Source organism: Nesoenas mayeri, assembly GCF_963082525.1.
Source record: "Nesoenas mayeri genome assembly, chromosome: 22".
Taxonomy (NCBI): Eukaryota; Metazoa; Chordata; class Aves; order Columbiformes; family Columbidae; genus Nesoenas; species Nesoenas mayeri.
Genome location: NC_137572.1, coordinates 6,949,204 through 6,969,714, shown reverse-complemented (window position 1 = coordinate 6,969,714; position 20,511 = coordinate 6,949,204). Strand labels below are relative to the sequence as shown.

Here is a 20,511-nt window from a genome sequence, read left to right as displayed (position 1 = left end):
AGCCCAGGGACCCACAGGAACCCGCACACGGGGTTGACCTGGGGGGTCAGGGGGGTCTCCAGCCTCACGCATCACCCCCAGGCAAGCGGGCTTTGGGAGGACACGCTTAACACCCTGGGTGTGACCTGCAGCCGTGCAGCTCGCGCCCGCACAGGGCCGGGGAGGCTGCGGCAGAGCCGGCCGCGCTCTGGCGCCACAGCAAACCCCATGGAGATGGCGCGAGGACACGCGGCTGTGGGGCTGCGGCACCCTGAGCTTTCGGCCCCGGCGCCGCGGGGCTGCTGCGCCAGCCTCGAGCAACCAGGCAAACAGGAGGCGAGGGAAGATCAGCATCATGGTTTTATTTGTCATGATCCCACTGTCCAACTAATTGACGAGTTGCAAGTGACCCACAAAAAAAATGGACTGAAGATTTACCGAAACTTTCTTTTTTTTAGTCCAACATAAATGAGGAAGAAAAAAAAAAATACTTCTGACATTTCCAAAAAACAGAAATAATAGCAAAGTATATTAATATACATTCAACATATACTGCGCGTATTGATTACTACAATACAAAGCCATGATAAAAAAGTGTGGTACTGCGATGGCACGGTCAAGCGAGTCCCTGCTGTTCCGGGCGCTGCTGCGGGGCCGTCGACTCCCCCAGAAATACAGTGTCATGTAAACAAAAGGAACCGAAGCGAGGGGCCGGAGCGAGAGCCGCCGCGCCCGACCCCCCCGCCGCCGTGGAGCGCGGGGCGCCGCGCCGCACCGGGGGGCAGCGGTGAGGGCGGCGGAGTCGCCCCTGCCGCGCTGGTTTCGCGTGTCCTTCTGTGCAAATTCAGGAGGGCTGGGTGCGCTTCCGTTTGGTTGTGTTTTTTTGTTTTTTATTAAAAAAAACTATTCCAGAAAAGTGTCGCTAAGAAGTGGAGCTACAGGTTGTGAGGTCCCAAAGGCAACGGTGAGCCCCGCTGCTCCCGAAGCCGGGGCGGCCGCGCTCTGCCCCGCACGGGGAGCGCGGGAAGGACACGGAGGAGATCTACGGGGCTGAATGCACACAGGAGACAGCACTGGCGCCACTGGCACGAGAGAGAAACCAGCCACAAGTACAATGTCATCGAAAGAAATAAAATACTTTGAACAAAAGGTGCAAGTCACAATTCATATAGAACAGAATCTAGTTAAAAATTTCTCTCAAACAGAAATTCCTTTTGCCTTTTATTAATAACAATAATAATAAAACAACATTTACCAAAAAAAAACAATTCCTACATGATCAGGAGGAGAAGCCAAGAAAACAAAGAAAAAGAAAATCTGTCTTCCCTACGTGAAGCCGGGAAAAATGAACCGGCAGGCGGGCCGGGAGGGGACCCCTGGGCAGCCAGAGGGGCCAGGAGCAGACAGAGATGAGACAGAAGCGTATTGCACCAGGGCGGGCCCCGCGCCCCCAGCTCGGGGGCTCAGGAGCGGGGACAGCGCGGCCTCAGCAGCGGCTCCGGGTCCCCCCCGCGGCCCCGGCCCCGCTCGCTCCACACCACACGGCGCTCGGGCTCCGGGAATCCTCCGCCTCCCTGCAGGACTCGGGGGCTCCGGTTATTTCGGTGGTAGCTGGACTTACAGGCAAATGTGGCAAAACCGAAAGGAACGGAAGGAACAGCACACTGGATGAACGGATGCTGAGGAAAGGGGCCATGGTATTCCAGTTAGTCAGAAATACTACGGCAATTTGGCGCAATGCTGCTAGATACTGTTGGTTTAAAATGGACCTTTTCGTTTCAAAGCTGTACACAAAACCTGCAAGAGAGGAGAAGCGGAGGCGTTAGGAGACACCAGGAACAGCTGCTCTGCTCCCGCAGCTCTCCAATGTGGAACGCGGGAGCTGCGGTCCCGCAGTGACAGCCCAGAGCTGACGGCGTTTCCCTGGGAGCGAGGGGATGGGGACACACCAAAGTCAGGCCAACAGGCCTCTGGGCAGCGCGGAGCAACCCCGGGCGCGCAGCTGGGAAGAGAAGATGCCAATACTCACTCCCTGGGGTTACACCCCGGCCTGCTCCATCCCAAAGGGCACCTCCGGGTGCTTGTAGCTCAGCAGGACATCCGTGATACACGTGGCTGGGTAGCAGGTGTTGAGATGCTGGCTGCCGTCGCCCAGGTGCTCCTGACCTTCCAAACTCTCCCCGCACTCTGCAAGTCAGAAAACAGCATCAGGCTTTGCCCAGGGAGAACGTCGGAGCCCCAGCTGCCGCGTGGGGACGGGGCCAGCATGCCGCAGGGGGAGCCGCCCCACGCTCCTGAGGGAAGCCCAGAGCCCCAGCGCCCCGCGCCAGGTGTCACAGGTGCTCACCCGTGCTGTCCCTGTCGCGCAGCTGCTGGCTGGCCATGAGTGACGACTGGCTGAGGACGGCGTCGGACATCCGAGCAGAGCTCAGCGCTTTTCCTGCCATTAAACTCATTCCAGGCAAGTTATCTAACTGCACCTGCGGAGACAGCGGGACACGCGTCACAGGGGGCTCAGGACGGGGCGCCCCACTGCTCCCCTACAAGCCTGCAGCAAGGGGCCGAAGTACAAGGAAAAACTGTACATGAGCAACATGCAGCCCGTGTCCCCTCAGCACAGGCTGAGCCCCCTCCAGACCTACGCTGCGCTAACCAGGGAACAGCCCTTCGCTGTGGCAAAGAGCACAGCGGGATTTTGGCAGGACAGTTTCCCACAGCCCATAACACAGGGGAAGCGGAGCAGCCGCTCGCTGCTCTCAGTCAAAGTCTGAGCTTGTCTACGCTCATTTAGCAGCACTGCAGAGCCCAAAGCCGGGCTGTGTGTGCAGAGCCGCCTGTGGCCCAGCCAGGCCTGGGGCAGCCCTGGTTGTTCCAGCAGAAGGACCACGCAGGAAAAAGACAAGACACTGCGCACAGCCCTGGGCTGAGCCTGGAGCCGAGCGGCACCCTGTGCGGGTCCCTGCTAAATGCTGAGTGTTACACTGACTTGATGTGCTGAGTGAAGCGTCCCCAAAGCTTTTCGGTGCCAGCAGCCCCGCAGAGCGGGACGCTGCCAGTCTGTGTGACACCCTGCACGTCCCCGCGCGCTCCCTGCGCCCCGCCGGGCAGAGGGTCTGCAAACCTACGTAGGCATCATCGCTGTTCTGGATGGTGTGGTGTCTCTGCAGCGTGCGGGGCCGCGGGTGCTCGCTGGAGGCGGGTCGCACGGGGTAGCCCAGCCCGTTGTGGTCAGGCACCTGCATGGCTTGGCTGGGGGAACTCCTGTCCATGCAGTTCCCTACGATGGACTCTTGAAAACCAGACAAGACAAAGGGCACATTAGTACAACGACCATGTGGCTCCTGGCACCACGCGGCACCGCGGAGCTGTGGGTCTGAGACGCGATGCTGCTCTGGGAAGGGATGCGGCGCTCGGGCAGGAGTGTCCTCCCTCCAGCACCAATGACCCCAAATGGTCTCCGTGCCCGCTGCCTCCGGCTGTGGCGACAAGAGAGGCTGAGAGCAGAGGGCCAGGAGTGGCGCGGGGGGAAGCAGAGCTCGACCGCTCCCGCCAGCCCCAGCGCGCCCCGCGCTGCCCGCAGCGTTTCACAAGAGCGCGGGCGCAGCCTCCCCCCGGCCTCCACCTCGGGACGCTCCAGCAGGGCCCCCTGGCAATTGCAAGCAACTTAATCTTGCTGGAGGAGTTGGCCAGGAGGTTTGCTTTTATCAGATGACTTCTCCCTGCCCTCCTACAATCTGGCTGTAGGAGCAAACGAGTGTTCGGCCTGGCAAAGTCCATCTGCACCGCAAGCTCTTGTGACCGGGGGTAAAGGCTACATTCCAATGCAGCAAAACCTCCCGTCATCAAGTACACGATGTTTTGAAAAGTCCTGAGCTATGGAGAAGCCTATCGCTGGGCCCGGCGCACGTCAACAGCTCGCTCCCGGTGAGTCGTCCTGCGGAGCACGAACAGGTGGACGTGGCCACCAGCGCTCGGGAGGTGCCCCGAGGTGACGGGGCTGCGGGGACATCCCTGGGGCTCGGGGCAGCAGGAGGCGACCCCCTGCTGTGCCAGGACCCCGCAGCTCCCGCGAAACACCAGGACGCTCCCCACAGAGCCCTGGCCGCAGGGTCAGCAGGATGGGCACACGGCCCTGTCCCCGCAGCGGCAGGTCCCCGAGCAGGGCTCACACAGCGGCCTGGCTGCCCTTCCTCCCGCGGACACGGGCAGGAGCCTCCCCCGGCTTTGCACAACCGCGGGGTTACACGCGGTTAACAGCCGCTTTCCCAGCAGCGCGAGGAGGAAAACATGAGGTCAGCGGTGACACCCACACGCTGCCGGACGCCGCTCCAGCTGGGGGAATGGTGAGCGGGCCGCGGCTCCTCCAGCTCCTCGCAGCTCCTGTCCGAGCCCTGAGCCCGCTCCGGCAGCGGAGCCTCTCGCCCCACATCCATGGGGACGGGGTCCCTCCGTGGGGTGCAGCATGTGGCACTGGCACTGCGGCAGGACAGCGCCGCCAGCTCGGCTCCAGCAGCGCCCGGCCAGGCCGCTTTCCCACGGGCAGCGTTCCCAGCCCCGGCTGCAGCAGAACTGGAGCAGAGCTGCTCAAAGGCGGTTTAGTCACAGCCCAAACACAGATTGGGCCCGCACTCTCACGGCCTCCAGCAGATGCTCAAGAGACGAGCCAGGACTTCTGATCAGGGCCAGCGCAGTCCCTTGGAAAGCACAAACACTCCCCAGCCACCGCAAAGTTACACTAGGGAAACGCACGTGGTGAGCTGGGGCAGAAGATGTGATGTGATGCTCCCTGTCTCAACAGAAGCTGCCGCCTCGTGACACAGTTTCGGGCAACGCTGGGAAAGGTGGGGACGCGGCTGAGCAGGCCCGGCCACCAGCAGCACCGCCTGGGGCCGCGCGGGGCCAGGCCAGGCCAGCCCGGGTGCCAGCGCTGTGCCACACGTGCGCCAGACGCCAGCGCGCTCGCGGCTCGCACAGCCAGCTGCCGCAGCATTTGGTTCTGATTCCACACGTTATCGCAGCCAGGAGGAAGGCAGCGTGAGCAGTTTACTACCCGAGGCCCCAAACAGCCCTGTCAGAGGTCTTATACAACACTATTTGTAAACATTTACTTGTTTTTACTCGTTTACAGAGTCTTGTGGTCTAAAGTCCTTTTCCCTTGTGTAACCGGTTCTGGCTGCACCAGTACAGGGGCAGAAATTTATCTTCTGACTTCATTAGATCCTGTTGTTCACCTAACGGTCTATCATCTTAAGATACAGACTCTCGATTTGATGCAAAACACACCTCCACAGTTTCCAAACTCTGCCTAAGCTGGGGCGATTCTTCCCTTTTCTGCTTCAAGTGAGGCAATGAAATGGAGACCTGACAGCAAACACATCAGTAAGCAACGTTTAAGAGCAGCCGGGAGAAGCTGTGCCCTGTCCCTGTCCCTGCTCCGGGCGCACGCTCAGCCCAGGAGCTCGCTCCAAGCCGGTCCTTTCCCAACAAAGCCGCTGTGTCCCCAGACAAAGCCGCGCTGGGACACCGCTCCTCCGCGCCAGGGCCAAGCTGGTGGCTCCAGAGCAGCAGAACGCGGTGCTGCCGTGAATACTGATGTGCCCAGCTCAGCCCGGGCAGCCTCTCTTCAAACCCTCCTTGTGAGGGGCTAGGATGGTGGTTTTGCTCCAGTAAGGCCTTAATTAGAGCTTGGGCAGGAATTTCCCTCTCCCGCAGCGCGCTGCTGCCCACACAGCCACCAAGGAGCAAAGGCGCAACTGCTTCCAAGCAGCAGCAAAGGTCTGCAGAGCCTCGTGGCGAGTTTAAACTCTGTGTCCTCAGAACCAGCGCCTCCCAGCTCAAACTGGGTCTTGCTGCCGCTTCCCAAAGCACCAGAGGAGCTGCTGCAAGGCGGCCTTGGCCACAAAACGTTCACACTGCTCACACTATGCCCGTTTGTGGAAGCTCCAGCAACGCCCGGACTTGGGGGTCTGTTTTTGATAGAAGGAACACAGCGCTGCAGTTAGGGGTATGGCAGAACTCCACTGCGTCTAGCACGTTGTTTACAGGGAAGGAGGAACATCACAAGAACAAACACCCGAGCAGCGCTCAGCGCCTCTGGAAGACACGGCACGCTGGCCTGGGGCTTCACCTGCCTGCACAAGTAGGTCAGGCTACGAAGAGAAGCAGCCGGTCGGGCTCCCCTCTTATTTAACGCTCTTTATTAGACAAACTCTGCCTGCAATTTCCTCAAAGCCACAAAAGCCCAGAAGAATCTAGGTAATCCATGCTATGCGAAACACGCCAGGGAGCCGTGGCGGTGCCGGGCAGCGTCCTGCGCGGGAGGCAGGGCCGGCGGCCGGCACAGGGAGCGGCGGCAACGCGAGCAGAGCAGCCTTACCTCTGCTGGGCACCTTACTCCTGCTGAATCCAGCAGCGGGCTGATGTCTGTACTGCTGCGGCCCCAGCTCCTGCGCAGGATTAGCAGTTCCTAGCAAGGAGTCGGGGTCCCCGTGCCCTCCTGCGCTGACGAGCAGAGAGGAGTCGTGGCCACCTTTGGTCAATGTGTTTGGGCTCTTAGTGTCTGGAAAGCTGTCCCTGGCCCCCTCGCAGGCGCAGTCCTCCTCCATGCTCTCCGAGTGGAACAGGGCCGGCTGGTGCGCGTAGCCGTGCGGCGCCACGGGCGCAGGGACCTGCTGCAGACATTCCTGCACCCGCATTTTTAAGAGGTGCTGGGGGCTGTTCTGCGCGTGGTAGGCGTCAGCGCTCTGATAAGGCAAAGACAAGGACTGGCGCTCCGAGAGGTTCTGGCCCACGCTGGTGCCCATGTTCCCAGCATCCCCTTGACTCATGTGCCTGAACAACTCCTGGAATTCTTGCTGCTGCTGCCGCCGTTTGATGAGCTGTGCAAATTCTGCCTGGGGCAGCCGCATGTCCGTGTGCCCCGTGAGCGAGTGCCGGGGGGAGAGCAGTCCTTGGAGGATGTGCGGTACCTGCTGGTGTCGGCTGTAGTCGGGGGGCGTTGGGGACAACAGTGCTTGCTGTAGTGCCGATGCGGTGTAGTGCTGCTGCTGCTGATGTGCATTCTGAGGGAAGCCGGGATACTGGTCGAGCTGCGGGACTTTGAGAGCTTGCTGAGCCGGGGAGAAGGCGACTCCTCCGGACGGGCTGTAGTTGCTGGGGGAAACGCGAGGCTGCTCTGGGAACAGGTGGGGGTGTAAGTGCACCTGGTCGTAGTTGCCGGGGGGATACCTGTTCACGTTCAGACTGTGAAGAACAGGAAAGAACAAGTGAATGTGCTGCGGCGGCTCGGCTGGGCGCGCTGAGCTGCCTTCGCTCAGGAGGCGAGCAGAGCTGCCCCGGGCCGGCGAGGAACGCGGCTCCCAGCCGCTCCGCCATCCCCGCCATGGGCCTCACCTGTGCGACTCGGCGCTGTCGGCACTGAGCTGCTTGGACAGCTGGCGGTGGCCGTAGCTGAGCGAGGCCATGAGGCTGGCGCGGTGCTGCAGCTGGAGCTGGCCAGCGCCGGGGCTGAGCGGCACGGCCCGCGCGTGCGAGGACAGGCCCTGCGCGGCCCCCGGCAGCAGGCTGCCGCCCACCATGTCGCCAGGCTCCTGCACCTGGATGGTGACCTGCTGGGGCTGCGGCTGCTGCTGCAGGGCCAGGCACGTCAGCCCCATGGCCGGGGGCGGGGAGCAGTTACCGGACTGCGGGAACATGGTGCTGTGGGACGGCATCCCTTGGAACTGGGACTGGGACGTGGCACCTATGAGCAACAAAGACTCTTAGCACCCGCGCCGGGGCCCGGGAGTGAGATCTGCCCCCCTGCTGGGCCATACTGGGAGTCCCAGTATCGGCGGCGAGGACAGCACCTCCTGACTCCTCCATCACGCTGCGCCAGCGTGCAAAGGTCACAGCTGCAGCCCCTCGCACAGAAACAGAAACAAAGCGGAGTTGACAGTGATTTGCAAAAGCCTGAGAATATCAGCACTTCCTCCCCGCCCCCGGAGCGATAGTGAGGATCTCATGACAAGAAACCCAAGAGCACATTCCAGCTGGCAGCTCCTCGCGGGTGCGGTAACACCAGCCCTTGCTGCCAGATGGAGAATCCTGCACATCAGCAGCAAACTGCACAAGGGCCGGGCTGTGGAGGGGGGAACCGGAGCCCCCGGCACCCCCCGCTGGTTTCCCGGGTCTTACCGTGGGGCTGGAGCACGCTGCTGCTCACGGGGGGCGGGCTGCTGTTGGGCTGCCTGAACAGATGGTTATTGGGGTGGTTCGGGGGCGGGCTGGATGGCTGGATCCGTAACCTGCACCGGGAAACACGCACCTTGTCGTCACGCCCGCTCCTCATTCCGATGCCCTTTCAGCTGTTCATAGCTGATGCCAAACGCTGCGTTTCTCTTAAGGAAAGGCCACAGAGCCCTTGTTTGGGACCCCCAGCCCCCCACAGCCCGGCTTCTCTTCCGAGAGCCGCCCCATTGCGCAGGTCACACCGGTTCCGAGCACAAACAGGTGGTTACACCAGACAGGTGGGACAGGACAGCGCAGGCTCAGCTCCTGCCAGCCTCTGTCCCTGCAGAACGCAGCTGCAGCCCAGGACCGTTACCCAACCAGAGCCTGGCAAGGTGCGACAAGTCCAGCAGCAATCCCGAGCAGAAACACAGAGAGAAACCGGCTACCAAAGGCAATGCATTTTCAAGGCGGTCAAAAGACAGAACTGTCACTTGTGTTCAAAGCGGATTTGTGCCTTTGAATGGTGTTTCTCTGCTTCTGAAAGCCCTTCAGACAGAAGGCAGCTAAAAGGACCAGGCACGCTCACCTGGGAACTGGCTGTGCCAGTTTCAACTTCATACACTTCAAACCCAGCCCCGGACTCCCCAGCGTGCGTTAGCTCATCCCTGGGCTCGAGCAAGAGTCAAACCCATTCCCCAGAGCTCTCCTGAAGCAGTTTCTGTACCTCTGAAGCTGGTGAGTGAGCAGAGCTGGCTGGTTTTCACAGGGAGCTTGCAAAGGTGGAGAAGGCTGGGGCGGCCGGATACAGTCCTGAACCAGGCACCAGAAAACAACAAGTGTTTGCAATCAGTAACATCTCAGCTGAGAACTTCAGAAAACGTTGATTGGCGAAGCAGGACGTATCCAGACTGACCCAAGGGTCAGGCCCTGCCGCAGCTCTGCAAACACCACTGCTCACGTCCTTCAGACTCGCTTCTCCCCGCAGCGAGCGCAGCAACCCAGCCGCCCCCTCGATCCCGGCGCCCGCGCAGCAGCCGCGTGCAGCGCACAGCACACGGCTACGGCTTCAGTACCTGAATCTGCTGATGAAGAATCTGGTGGTGCTGCTCCTGCTGGTACAACATGTGCTGCTGCTGCGTCTTCTCCAGCGTCCTCTCGTCCATGTGCCCGCCATACATCTTCTGAAGCTGCTCGCACTCCTGCAACGAGCCCAGCGCACCCCCCAGTGACCCTTCCCTGCACCGCACAGCTGCTGTGCGCAAAGGCAGCCTAGCCAGCCAGGCAAGAGAGCCTCATCCATTCCGTGCAACAGAATCGGGTGTGGAATAACACGGCAGAACAGAAACAGGTGCACACAACACCCAGCTGGTACCATCATGTTCCCTTCAAAATGCAAGCGCAGAGCTCTAGTAAGGAAAGGAGCATCTTGTATCTACCGTGCTGCAAGGTGAAGCTCCCCCCACCAGGGCCGAATCCCGCTCCAGCCATTGCTAAGACACATGCTGGCTGTGCAGGAACAGCATACGGTGTACTGCAAGCTCTGAGGGGAGGGATCAGCTCCTGGCAGCTCCCCAGAAAAGGGGGAGCCCCCAGGAGAACAGCATGTGCATTAGGAGCATGCTCAGCAGGGCTGCTGCACACACAGAGGAGCAGCTCCCGGGCTGGACTGTCACTGAGTGTCCTCAGCCATTAGCAGTAAAGATTTGGCCTTTTGCATCCTGCAGCACAAGGCTGAGATGCTAAAGAGCCCTTGCACAGGCTGTGCCGGGGCCCCCAGCGCCATCCTTTACCTGCTGGAGCTGTTTGATGCTGCTGTTATTGCCCATCTTCTCCAGGTGGGCTTTGAAAGCCTGGATGCTGGCAGCACCATCGGAGAAGCGCCGGACCGGGGAGAAGCGTTCGGTGGGGAGATGCAGCGTGTTTGAGTCCTTGTAAATAGAACTGAACACATGGAGAAGTGGGTTAGTGAGGCTAGAAACCAAACTCCAGTACAGAGACGTGATTTACAGCAGCTGTGCCAAGGTCTGCCTGCCCACTCACCCAGAATAAACCATGTTTCAGGTCAAGAAATAAAGTGCCATAATCACCGTGAACTGGAAGCAGGATAACCAAGGATCCTGGGTGCCTGGGCAGATAAGTGTGTTTTGAGGTTGGAGAGGACTCAGCCACAAACCAGATCCCAAATGGGAACAACTCATTGTCCATCCATGCAGAGGCACCTATCCCTCAGATGGGAAAGGTTTACAGAAACCACCCGGCACCTTAAAAATCCAAACTGCACCTCTTCAGTAGCCACTTCTGAGCCCTCCAGCTCCCCAGGGCCCCCAACTACAGCTGATGGCTGTGGAAAACCAGAGGGGCACACGGAGACAGGAGCTGCCGTGTTCTGCAGCCCGAGGAGGAGGGGGCGCAGCGTCCATGCTGGGGGACGCTCTGAATTAAAAGAGGGCAGGAACCTCAGTGTGCAGAGCCAGGGAAAGCTTTAACGCAGGAACCAAGCTGCCACTTCACGCCCAGTCTCCCAGTTGCCTGGATGCTTGGCACTGGGCAACTGAATGGGTCCGTGTGAAAAGCAGCCGCAGCCAGTATCGCAGCAACTGCGCCCAAGGGGCCGCAAGCGCTTTCCCTGCACAATGAGGCTCCTTCTTCACCATCAGAGGGAGCCAGATTTTTGTCAGGAGCTGTTTTCTCCCAAAGCTGGTGCTCCCCATTATCCAAGTCAAGCACTATGCCCCTGCCTGGCCATGAGGTGCCTCGTGTACCACCACGAGCAACTGGGTTTCTCTGAGAGCCCAATGGTTCTGTGCAAACACAGCCTGTAGAAGCCAGCACGCAGCCCTCGATGGCGCACGTGGCGGCACCTCCGCCGTGCCGGCCCCGACCCGTCTGGCTGAGCCGCGGCACTGCCAGCGGCCGCTCCCGACTCTGCACTGAAGCCTGTTCCATGAAGCCAAACGAGCCCTGGGGAGGCTGTGCCTCAGAAGGTGCGCGACGCTGGAGCGTTCCCCGCAGGCCAAGTTCAGTTCTTGGCACTGCGTCTGCCTTAGCAGGACGTACTTCAGCTTGTACAGCGCTCACACAACTTTCATCCAAGGACAGAGCTGCGCCCCTGCCCTGCCACACCATCCCATCCATTACCCTGCCCCGCCGGATCTCCTGCTCTATTGATGGAAAGCAGGAGCTACTGAAAGTCACGCTGAGGCTCCCAAACCCATGTGGCCAGGGCAGAACAACCATCCTGTCTTGTACAGTCCCTGTTCTTCAATTCTGCTTCAAGATGCTAAGTTATTGTGACCAAATTGGGGTGCTATGTAGGAAGGTGGTTTAAAATATGTGAACTGCTAAAATAATCCCCCGTGCCCTTCAATAACTGAGGTCTGTTTATGTGGTGACAAGACTGCTGATGGCTTCTGTCCCATATGTGCCTTGGACACACCACAGACAATCCGTTTAGGCCACGGTCAGATGAAGTTTCTGTGATTTTGCAGGTAAAACATGGAAGGAGCAGATACCGCCCTGTTCAGGGCAACAAAACAGCCTCAGGACGCCAAAGCCAAGAGTGTGACACCAGTGATTTACAGGGCGTGTTTTAACGATCTTGGACAAAATCCATTCCTGCGCTGCGAGTGCCCCGGCTTACCTTTCCATTTGAAGCAATCCTTAAAGCAGGACACAGCACATTCTGGTGGTTTTGCAAGCTGCGCTCCTCCTCCCATCCAGCTTTTCTGTAACCCTGGAAATCTTTCCCCCTGCTCGTCCCACCCCCAAGCACCTCGGGAGGGAGTAACCTGAGGGCAGAGGGGTGCTTATCGGGCTTGCCACAGTTCCAGCGTGGCACTAGCACCGGCTCTCTGCTCAGAGTTCACCTGTCTCTGCTGATTACATCAGTGCTCAGCTCAGCAGGTATCTGGCCACAATAAAAAGCGCTTTGTGGAGCTTGCCAGTGCGAGCCGGCTGAGCGTCCGGCCTGGCAGGAGAGCGTCTCCCCCGCAGCTGAGCCCCAAACTCCGCACCTTGCAGCTGGTTTGCACCCTCGGCACCGAGAGCTTCAGAGCGCAGGTTTTAAGCTCCCTCTGTGGCATTAGCATCTCCAGTTTGCTGCTGGGCCGAGGACTCCGTGTCAAATTAACACCTCTCGCCATCAGGAGCGCTCACTCGCATGTTTTGGGTGTGTTTAGATCCGATCTGCATCGGTTCCCTCCTTCCCAAACAGTGGTTCTCTTCCCAGCCCAGCTGCCTTTCCCCACAGCTTTCCCATCAGGGGTTCAGATCAGAAATGAAGTGACTCTTGAGGAGCTTTGCAAAGAGACTTTGCAGTCAAAACACACAACTCTGGTGCAGAACAGTGAGGTTTTGAAGCTCTGGTGTACGTGACTCTGGGTGCAGCCTTTTGCCTGCATCTGCCCCCAACAATGTTACACAGAAAATCTGCTACCTACCGCTAGCTTGACACCTACCATCACAACAGAGGACAGCTCTTCCCTAGAACGAATCGCTTATGCCCACCCAGCCACTCTGACAAGGCACCTCCAGGCACAGCCAGGGGCCCGGAGGGGCCGCGCCGGCCGGGTCCTGCCCCGCGGTGCCCGTGTTTGAGGCCGGGAGCCCGCGCCAGCGCAGAGCTCCCGCGTCCCGGCCCCTGCGGCTCCGCTGCATCCCGCTGCCTCCTCCTCGCCCCTCCCTGCCAAGCGGGGTGTCCTCAGTGCTCCGTTCAGGCGGCACCTGAGCAGGTTTCCTGGCGCCAAGCTGCCCGAACAGCCGGTGCCATTACTCACCGGTGCTGATCGGGTACCAGGTGTGGAGCCCAAGCCCGGGGTCGGAAGGACTGCTGTCCTAGCTGCCTCTGCAAGTCTGGAGGGATTTCAGCTGTAGGGTTGGTCATTGCCAGAGTGTGCCTTTTTGACCTATTTGCCAAGTATCTGCAACAAGCAGGAGCACATTTTATAAGAGACTGATGGGAGTACTCCAGAAACAGGGAGCGTTAAGCTAATCCCTAGCAAACGGGAAGGAAGAATGCCCACTGCAGCGCTCAGAACCAGCCGGGGAGAAGCGCGCCACGGACACGCTGCCCATGCCCGTCGCATCACCGGCCTCACAGTGCCCAGGGGACAAGGACAGTGTCAGCTGCTTGTGTGCCACCGCCAGCCTCTGAAGGGAAGAGGAGCCACTTGCTCTTCCCAATCGGAAAGCCCCACTTCATGGCAAACACTGGTATATCCCTTGGGGAACACCGGTGAGTCCCTGTCCTCAGCGTGGGTTCACCCCTGTCCAGCAGCTCTGCCTCGGCCCCACGGCTGAGCCTGCTGCCTGCACGGGGCCAGGAGACGGGACACAGATAACCCCAGTGAGAGCGGGGCAGAAACGGGCGCAGGGCAGCGCCAGGCCCAGCTGCAGCCTCCAGCCCGCCCTTTGCACCCAGTGCTACGCGGGGATGTCCCGAATCCAGCTGGGAGCAGCTTGTCACAGCGGGGCAGGGTGCACCAGGGCCACCCAGCAGCGGTGACGGATGTTAGCGGCTCCGTCTGCCTGCGGAGCAGGAGGAAGAGCGTGAGGAAGGGCGCTGGAGTGCGCAGGGCTGCGTGAGCCTGGTCCCAGTGCGCCATCTAGTCCTGGCTCCGCTCTGCAGGGAGCGGAGACGCGATGGCCAAACCAGCAAGGGAGACGGAGCAGCTGGAGGGTCCTTCCTCTGGAGTCAGAGCCAGCAGCTCAGACTCAAGCAGCCTCTGCTCTGCACCCAGGAGGCTGCAGTTCTGCTGCAAACCCCTCAAGACTTGGGGAGCACGCAGCGGGGCAGAACTGGGAGCCCCTGCTTTGGCAAGGATGTGAGGATGGGCTGCACAGCTCTGAGAGCGCTGCCCTGAACGGGCTGTTCCTGCGCAGCAGAGCGGCCGGGGCCTGGGGCCAGAGCAGATAAGGAGCCCAGCACCGAGCCAGGACAGCTGCGCTGGCATTGGAGCAGCTCAAGGCCGCGCAGGATGAACGCCCGCTGGCAAACTAACCGCTGCTGCTCTGTGAACCGGCAGCGAGGAGGCAGCTGTGGTAACTGTGACAAAGATCACCCGGCCAGCGACACCAGGGCTCCTAGCGGGGAGCTCTCGGCGTCCCCCTTCTCCCTGCAGCTGGTGACGCAGAGAAGAGCAGCAAGCAATGCAGACCTTGCCTTCTCCAAAGCCAGCCTCCCTCTGCGAGCTGCGGAAGCCACTTAAGCAGAAGACAGCAAGTTAACAGAAGGAAGAGCACTCAGCATCATAGTAACTTGCCAAAGTCTATGCCATTAGCTGTTTAAGAATCATTTGGTGCAGGCGGGGAAAGCTTCCCAAAGAGCTTTACAGCTGTGGTTTGCTAAGATCATTTTATTTCAGCCCTCCAGGGAACAATCCAATCATGAGCTCTAACAGGGTTTCAGGTGGAAGAAAGTTCCCCAAAGCTCAGAGGAGATGTGACTGTTCCCTGGAGCAGAGCAAAGACTACGCTCTGTTTTCAAGGTCAGATTAAGGAGGGCAGAAAGTGCTCGCTGGTGGCTGCATACAGCATGTTCGGAGCAGTGTTCTCAGAAGCTAAATATTTACATCTGTTCCTGATGTTAGTGCTATTTACCCTTCTCCTCTGGTGACTACCGACATGTTGCAACATAAGGGGGTGGAGAGCAACACACCACCTGGACGGGGCTTTTTTGGGCCATGCGCTGGAAGAAGAACATGTGGTACAAAAGCACCAAGGGCAGCACTGCTGAGAGCAGCAGACCGACCTGCGGTGAGGAACTAGGCAGAAAACACAAGATGTGCTCTGCACCAGCTCCGGCAGGGCTGCGAGCAGCTCGAGCAGGCAAGTGGAGCCTGAGCGCACGCTCTGCACAGCCTGTCACCGCACACACCGCCGTTCAAACGCCCCTCTCGGGAGCGCTGAGAGGAGAGCTGGGGGGCCAGCCCGCCCCAGCGCCCGTCCTCCCCAGCACAGCCCCTGGAAACGCTGCCTTACCCAACGTACACGCTGGGGGAATCCAGAGAGCTTTGCAAGTCTGAGGTGCAAGAAGGAGCGCTCCGTAACCAAACCCACCACGGGTAGTGCACCAACTGGTTAGCAGAGAAGGAACTACACAAAAGCTACTAAGAAAGGGTTAGCAAGGACACGGTTAGTGTTTCCCATGGGCTGAGAAAGTACAAGCGTATTCTACCCACTTCCCAGAACGTGTTTGGAGCAAAGAGGACAGAAGTTTCCAGCCTGGTATCTAACGATTCTCCCCTTATTGGAGCAGATTTTTGTAAGACCTCCTCCTAAAATTAGAAGCTAGAGATACCCCTATTCCCAGCAATCTCACTTTAAGGCATCAGAGTTGGATGTTTACTGCACGTCTTGATACAAAAGCTGCATCGACACCCAAGGCCACAGATGAGATCTTCCTAGCCCATTGCCCAGCAGGGAGGGTGAATCACTCAGCACTCAGTCTGCAGGTTAGTGTGGGTTGCATGCTGGTGCACACTAAGCGAAGGAATTTAGTGATTTCAGAGTTTCTGGAGAAGCTACTGCTCAAACAGCTAACCATGTCAGCTCTGGAAGCACCCAGTAGTGTCAGAGGAGTAATTGCCGACAGTAATCAACACCCACAAGAACAAGAGCAGCGACGCGCCTTCACTGTTATCAACACTGAGGCTGCTCGTGTTTAATTCGGCTGTGGAACAGCACAGGATGAGCCTCTTGGAGGGTAACAAGGGCAAACATGAGCAGACTGGGAGTTACCTCTGCACAGCCTCCTGATCCGGCTCTCCGTCCGAGCTCTCCTCATCCACAGGGGTGACGGCCGGGACAGCCTGCGGGGAGAGGGGACACGGGGCTCAGAGCACAGCGAGCGCAGCCCACCCGCACCGCACACCCCACCTTCCCAAACAGGGACCCCACCCACACGCCTGCCCCGGTCGCGACAGCCTGGACAAGGTTGCTGCTGCTTTGGGTGCTACCAGGAAAGTTCACTGATACAGATGCATCAGGGAAGACAGAATGCACGCGGCTGGCTGGATGTTTTAGTTTTCTCTATTAGATCAAAGGAGAAGAAAAGCAACCATTTATCAAAAGTCCTCCACCCTCTGGCCAGTTCCAGAGACCAACACCATCTCAGCCGCCGGCTCCAGGACACAGTGACTCTCGTGTGAGGGGACAGAGCAGCAGCCACTGCTGCGGCGCAGGGGAACCTCAGGAAGCAAGCGGGCACGCTCCCCGCAGTGCTCCCAGAGCGCGACACCGAGCCCACAGCACCCGCTGTCACCCGGGGCAGCCGCCTCTGCCAGCGGGAGGAGATGTTTGTAAGTGCAGCACCAACTCTCCTCTTGCCTTTTGCTACTTACTGGTGTCATGGTGACGAGCGGCGAGGGCCCCCGAGGCCGCTTGAGCAGCTGCTGTGCGTGCAGCTGGATGTTGGCTCCGCCGTCCGACGCCCTGCGGCCCAGCGGGCCCATGCCGTTGAGCAGCTGCAGCGTGGGGGGCTGCAGCAGGGACTGCTCCTGGAACACACAGCGCCATCACCAACCCCGGCCCTGCTCACCAGCCCGCACAGCGGCACAGCGGCCGCCTGGTCTTCAGGAGAGATGCAGGATGAACCAGCAGCAGCGCTGGGGCACAGAGAGGCAGCAGCAGGGATCAATGTGGGTTTAACTCTCTATTTCCCTGCACTTCGGTTTAGTTGCCGGGCAGGCTGCAACCTGCAGCTTCAACACCAGGCAGCACAGCCCTGTTTCTCCTCAGCCAGATAATTAATTTCACATTGCAGTTTTCCTTCATTCATGAGCTTTTCAAGTGACCAACCAGAATCACACCCAAAAGGGACAGCAAGAGGGTAAACTTTAAGCTTATGGAGTCCAGGAAGTGGCAAATGGAGCAAGCGAGCGTGAGCACGCACCCCACACGTGTCGTGGGGCACGGCCCGCAGCGGGGACAAGGGCACCGCTCCGTACCTTGTACTCAAGCTGCCCTGTGGGCTGCAGGTTCTGCCTCGGCAGCACATTCTGCATGAAGTTCACATTCGGGGTCACCTGCAGGAACGGAGCCTGAGGAGTGACACGGGGGAAGCCGGGCAGGAGCTTCTGCAGGTCTTCCATGACTTCCGTCCTGTGCAATAACATTGATACAAACAGGCTAATTAGTGATGTTGTGACAAGAACCACCCATGGGCCCAGCGCGCTCAGCTTCCCTTCACAAAAAGACTTCTATTGCTCTGGAAAATGGTCACAGCGAGGCAGAATCCAACACTAACCGTGGGTCAGCTACTCCAACCGTGTGCCTTCTCATTGAGAGGTACCGGACCAGAGCTTCGGGTGACGGCTCCTCCCCTTCGTCACTGTCCAAGTTCATCGTTCCGTCAGTCTGGGCAGGCAAAACATTGGAGATGTGGAAATAGAATGTGAGGATCGAGCACAAGGCTCCAGCATGAGCCTGCGAAAGGAACTGGTGGGGTTCATCATGGGGACCGCCTCACCTCCACAATTTGGTTTTCAGGGTTGATGAGCTGGACTTGTGGCACGTTGATGCTCATGGTATTGCCCGTCTGTTCTGTCTGCTGAGTAGAGAGATCCAGATCAGCAGACACAAAGGCAGCATCTCTTACGGCCCCTCCACCCTAACAGCAGCGTGCAGAACTGACCACCTGGGAACCGGGAGGTCACCCTGGAGCCACTGGAGATCTGCTTATTCTGAATTCTCAAGGGGCTGCCTCATTTCCCTTCCCCCCTTCCTGAGCAGGCAGGGTCAGCATCTCTCCCGCTTCCCTTGTGGCCCAGCCTGTCTGAAAGCAAACGTTCATTTTTTGCACAGCAGCACGAGCTGAGGACGCAGCACCGCACAGCAGCCCCCGCGCGTCAACTCCCGCTCTCCAGCAGCAACCTTCATGGTCAGTTCTGCTCTGCACTAGGCTCACGTAAGACTTCAGCTGAAGGGGATTTGCTAAACCACAGCCAGTTAAACTCTTCCTAATTCTGGCAGCCTAAATACACGTGAAGTTCTCAGATAAGGAATGTTTTGACAGTCCTGCCAGGAGAGGGACACCCACAAGCAGGACGGACCTGGATGTTAGTGGAGGCGGGGAAGGTCATGGTCCGGGGTACGCTTGGCGATGTCGCAATGCGCAGGTTCTTGTGTCTCTTCAGGCGCTCGCAGAGCAGGCTGTAGATTGCGCTGTAGTGATCGTAAGCATCGGCTCTTAAAGACTGCGAGAGAAAAAGGAGGCAGCGGTCAGTTCCCTTCGCCAAGCGCTAAAACACTCCACAGGGCTATCAGAGGCCACGAGCAAACATGACCACAAGGCAGGACACGAGTGTCAGCCCCGCGTCCCACCTGAATCGTGCGCTCCTTGTCCAGCCCCATGTCCGCCATGGCCAGCAGCACGTCCTCGTTCAGCGGCTCCATCTGCCTCTCGCTCTTCAGGTGCTGACACTCCGCTATGAGCTGGGGGAACAGGCACAGACTCAGCGCCGCTGCTCCCAAAGGAACCCACGAGTCACAGCGCTCCAAAGAACCAAAGCACAGGCTGCGGCTGCATGCTGCTGTGAGCTCTGGAGGCTGACGGCACACCAATTCAAAATGCAGGGCCTCAGGCCCTCAGTGCCAAGGGACAGACACAGAAACAGTCGAAGATGGGGGGCATGGCAGAAAGCGAGGCCAGGAGACACAGGGAGCGGAAAGGCGGCTCTCGAACAGGCGGAACGCGCGCAGCAGCGCTCCGTGCCCGCAGCCCGTGTGTGGCAGGCGCCGAGCAGCCCCCCAGCCCAGCTCCCTCCCGCTCACCCTGTCGAACTCCGCGTCCGCCTCCCCCAACTTCATCCACTTGTGCTTGCAGATCTGCTCCATGGAGAGCCGCTTGCTGGGGTCCAGGACCAGCATGTGCCGGATCAGATGTTCACATTCTGCAAGGGAAGAGCGAGCTGAGCAACCCGCGGGGAGGGACCCGCGGCCGCAGGAGCCAGCCTGGCGCTGCAACGCGCTTCTCAGCCAAAACATCGCTTCTCCCTCTGTGATTCACGACCGTTCAGTCCCCGCTGTGCTACTCTGCTGCAGATGTTTGGTGGCCCCAGGCTAGAAGGAAGGGAGCCACTGTTTGCTGGAGCCCCTGGGTGGCACGCTGTCACCCTGTCCCTCCCCTGCTGCCAGGGGACATAACTTTGGGGGCTGACAGGAAAAGCATGCTCTCAACATTCGCCACGCAGCTACAGCTCGCTGTGAGGGGCTTGTCCAGTGCACCACACGTGCTGCCACCGCGGGGGCTCCCCCAGCTGGGCCGGGATCTGCGCTCGCTCCAAAGCGCCACAAAACCAACGTTTGTTACTCAAGCATTCAGAAGCGTTTCAGCAGAAACAGAGACAAGCCCTTCATCTCTGATGGGCTGTTGCTGGAAATCCATGCGCCATAATGCTGTAAAAAGCTTCTTGCCTAAAAGTAGTTCAGTGAAAGCCTCTACGTTCCCTCAATCACTATGCCATTTTTAGCTTTCACATTTCCTAAAATTTAAAACCAGTATATGTTTGCTGACATTTTGCTGTAGTTCACATAGTTATATAAATGAAAGCTGAAAATTCAAGTAAGAGTATCATGGTTTCTAAATTCCAGATTCAGATCTCGTTTTAGCTTGCGTTACAACGCAGCACCCAGCGGACAAGCGCCCGGCACACAGAGCAGCTGCCGGGCTGTAACCGCAGCGCTGCAGAGGGTCCGTGAACAGAGGGCGCCCCGCACCCACCCAGCGCCCGCCCTGCGCCCACCCAGCGCCCGCCTCACCTGTGGACATGAAGAAGGGGATGCGGAACTTCCCGCTGAGCACCCGCGCGCGCAGGTTCTGCAGCGTGCTCCCGTCGAAGGGCAGGGCGCCGCACACCAGCACGTACAGCACCACGCCGAGGCTCTGCGGCAAACACACGCGTCAGCAGCCGCACCGGCACACCGCCGCACCGGCACACCGCCGCACGCACTTTGGAAATGGCATAAAACAAAGTGGGCAACGCAAACCCCATGGGAACGGACCTTGGAGGGGACCGTCCCCAGTCCCTGCACCAACGTTCTCTCTGCAAAACCCTCAGTGACCAAAGCTGCGGCTCCTCTTTCAGCCCTGCTGGATCAGTACTGTGCCATCCCACAGCACTGAACTGAACTGGGATTTACTAAAGCGCATCTCTGCACAATATAATAATATTTCTGGTGCCATGCCTCCCAATAAAGAAAACAGGTGACATAGTAACCAGACTAAAATTTTATGAGCATTTCTTTGAAAAACATTTTGTGCCATATCAGAGGCTTTTCTCCAAGACATGTGCTATGTATTCAGGAAGCAAAACCAAAGAGACA

The 20,511-nt window shown here is 59.0% G+C and overlaps 1 protein-coding gene across 5 annotated transcripts in view; it reads right to left on the bottom strand.

The window, feature by feature from the left end:
• Positions 1–321: 321 nt before the first annotated feature.
• Positions 322–20,511, bottom strand: part of SIK3 (SIK family kinase 3) — a 51,902-nt gene continuing 31,712 nt past the window's right edge. For 2 of the 5 annotated variants that reach the window (XM_080357889.1, XM_080357885.1), the window contains exons 6-25: positions 19,948–20,071; positions 18,961–19,079; positions 18,511–18,621; positions 18,240–18,383; positions 17,657–17,737; positions 17,435–17,544; positions 17,136–17,289; positions 16,530–16,685; positions 15,928–15,998; positions 12,966–13,109; positions 9,981–10,131; positions 9,264–9,389; positions 8,915–9,000; positions 8,155–8,264; positions 7,372–7,720; positions 6,356–7,221; positions 3,105–3,268; positions 2,327–2,459; positions 2,009–2,166; positions 322–1,776 (exon numbers count right to left, since the gene is read on the bottom strand). In XM_080357889.1, the coding sequence (XP_080214015.1) occupies positions 2,018–2,166; positions 2,327–2,459; positions 3,105–3,268; positions 6,356–7,221; positions 7,372–7,720; positions 8,155–8,264; positions 8,915–9,000; positions 9,264–9,389; positions 9,981–10,131; positions 12,966–13,109; positions 15,928–15,998; positions 16,530–16,685; positions 17,136–17,289; positions 17,435–17,544; positions 17,657–17,737; positions 18,240–18,383; positions 18,511–18,621; positions 18,961–19,079; positions 19,948–20,071 (3,348 nt within the window). In that variant the 3' untranslated portion in view covers positions 322–1,776; positions 2,009–2,017. The remainder of the gene's footprint in view (positions 1,777–2,008; positions 2,167–2,326; positions 2,460–3,104; positions 3,269–6,355; positions 7,222–7,371; positions 7,721–8,154; positions 8,265–8,914; positions 9,001–9,263; positions 9,390–9,980; positions 10,132–12,965; positions 13,110–15,927; positions 15,999–16,529; positions 16,686–17,135; positions 17,290–17,434; positions 17,545–17,656; positions 17,738–18,239; positions 18,384–18,510; positions 18,622–18,960; positions 19,080–19,947; positions 20,072–20,511) is intronic. The other 3 variants (XM_080357886.1, XM_080357887.1, XM_080357888.1) reach the window with 3 other exon arrangements.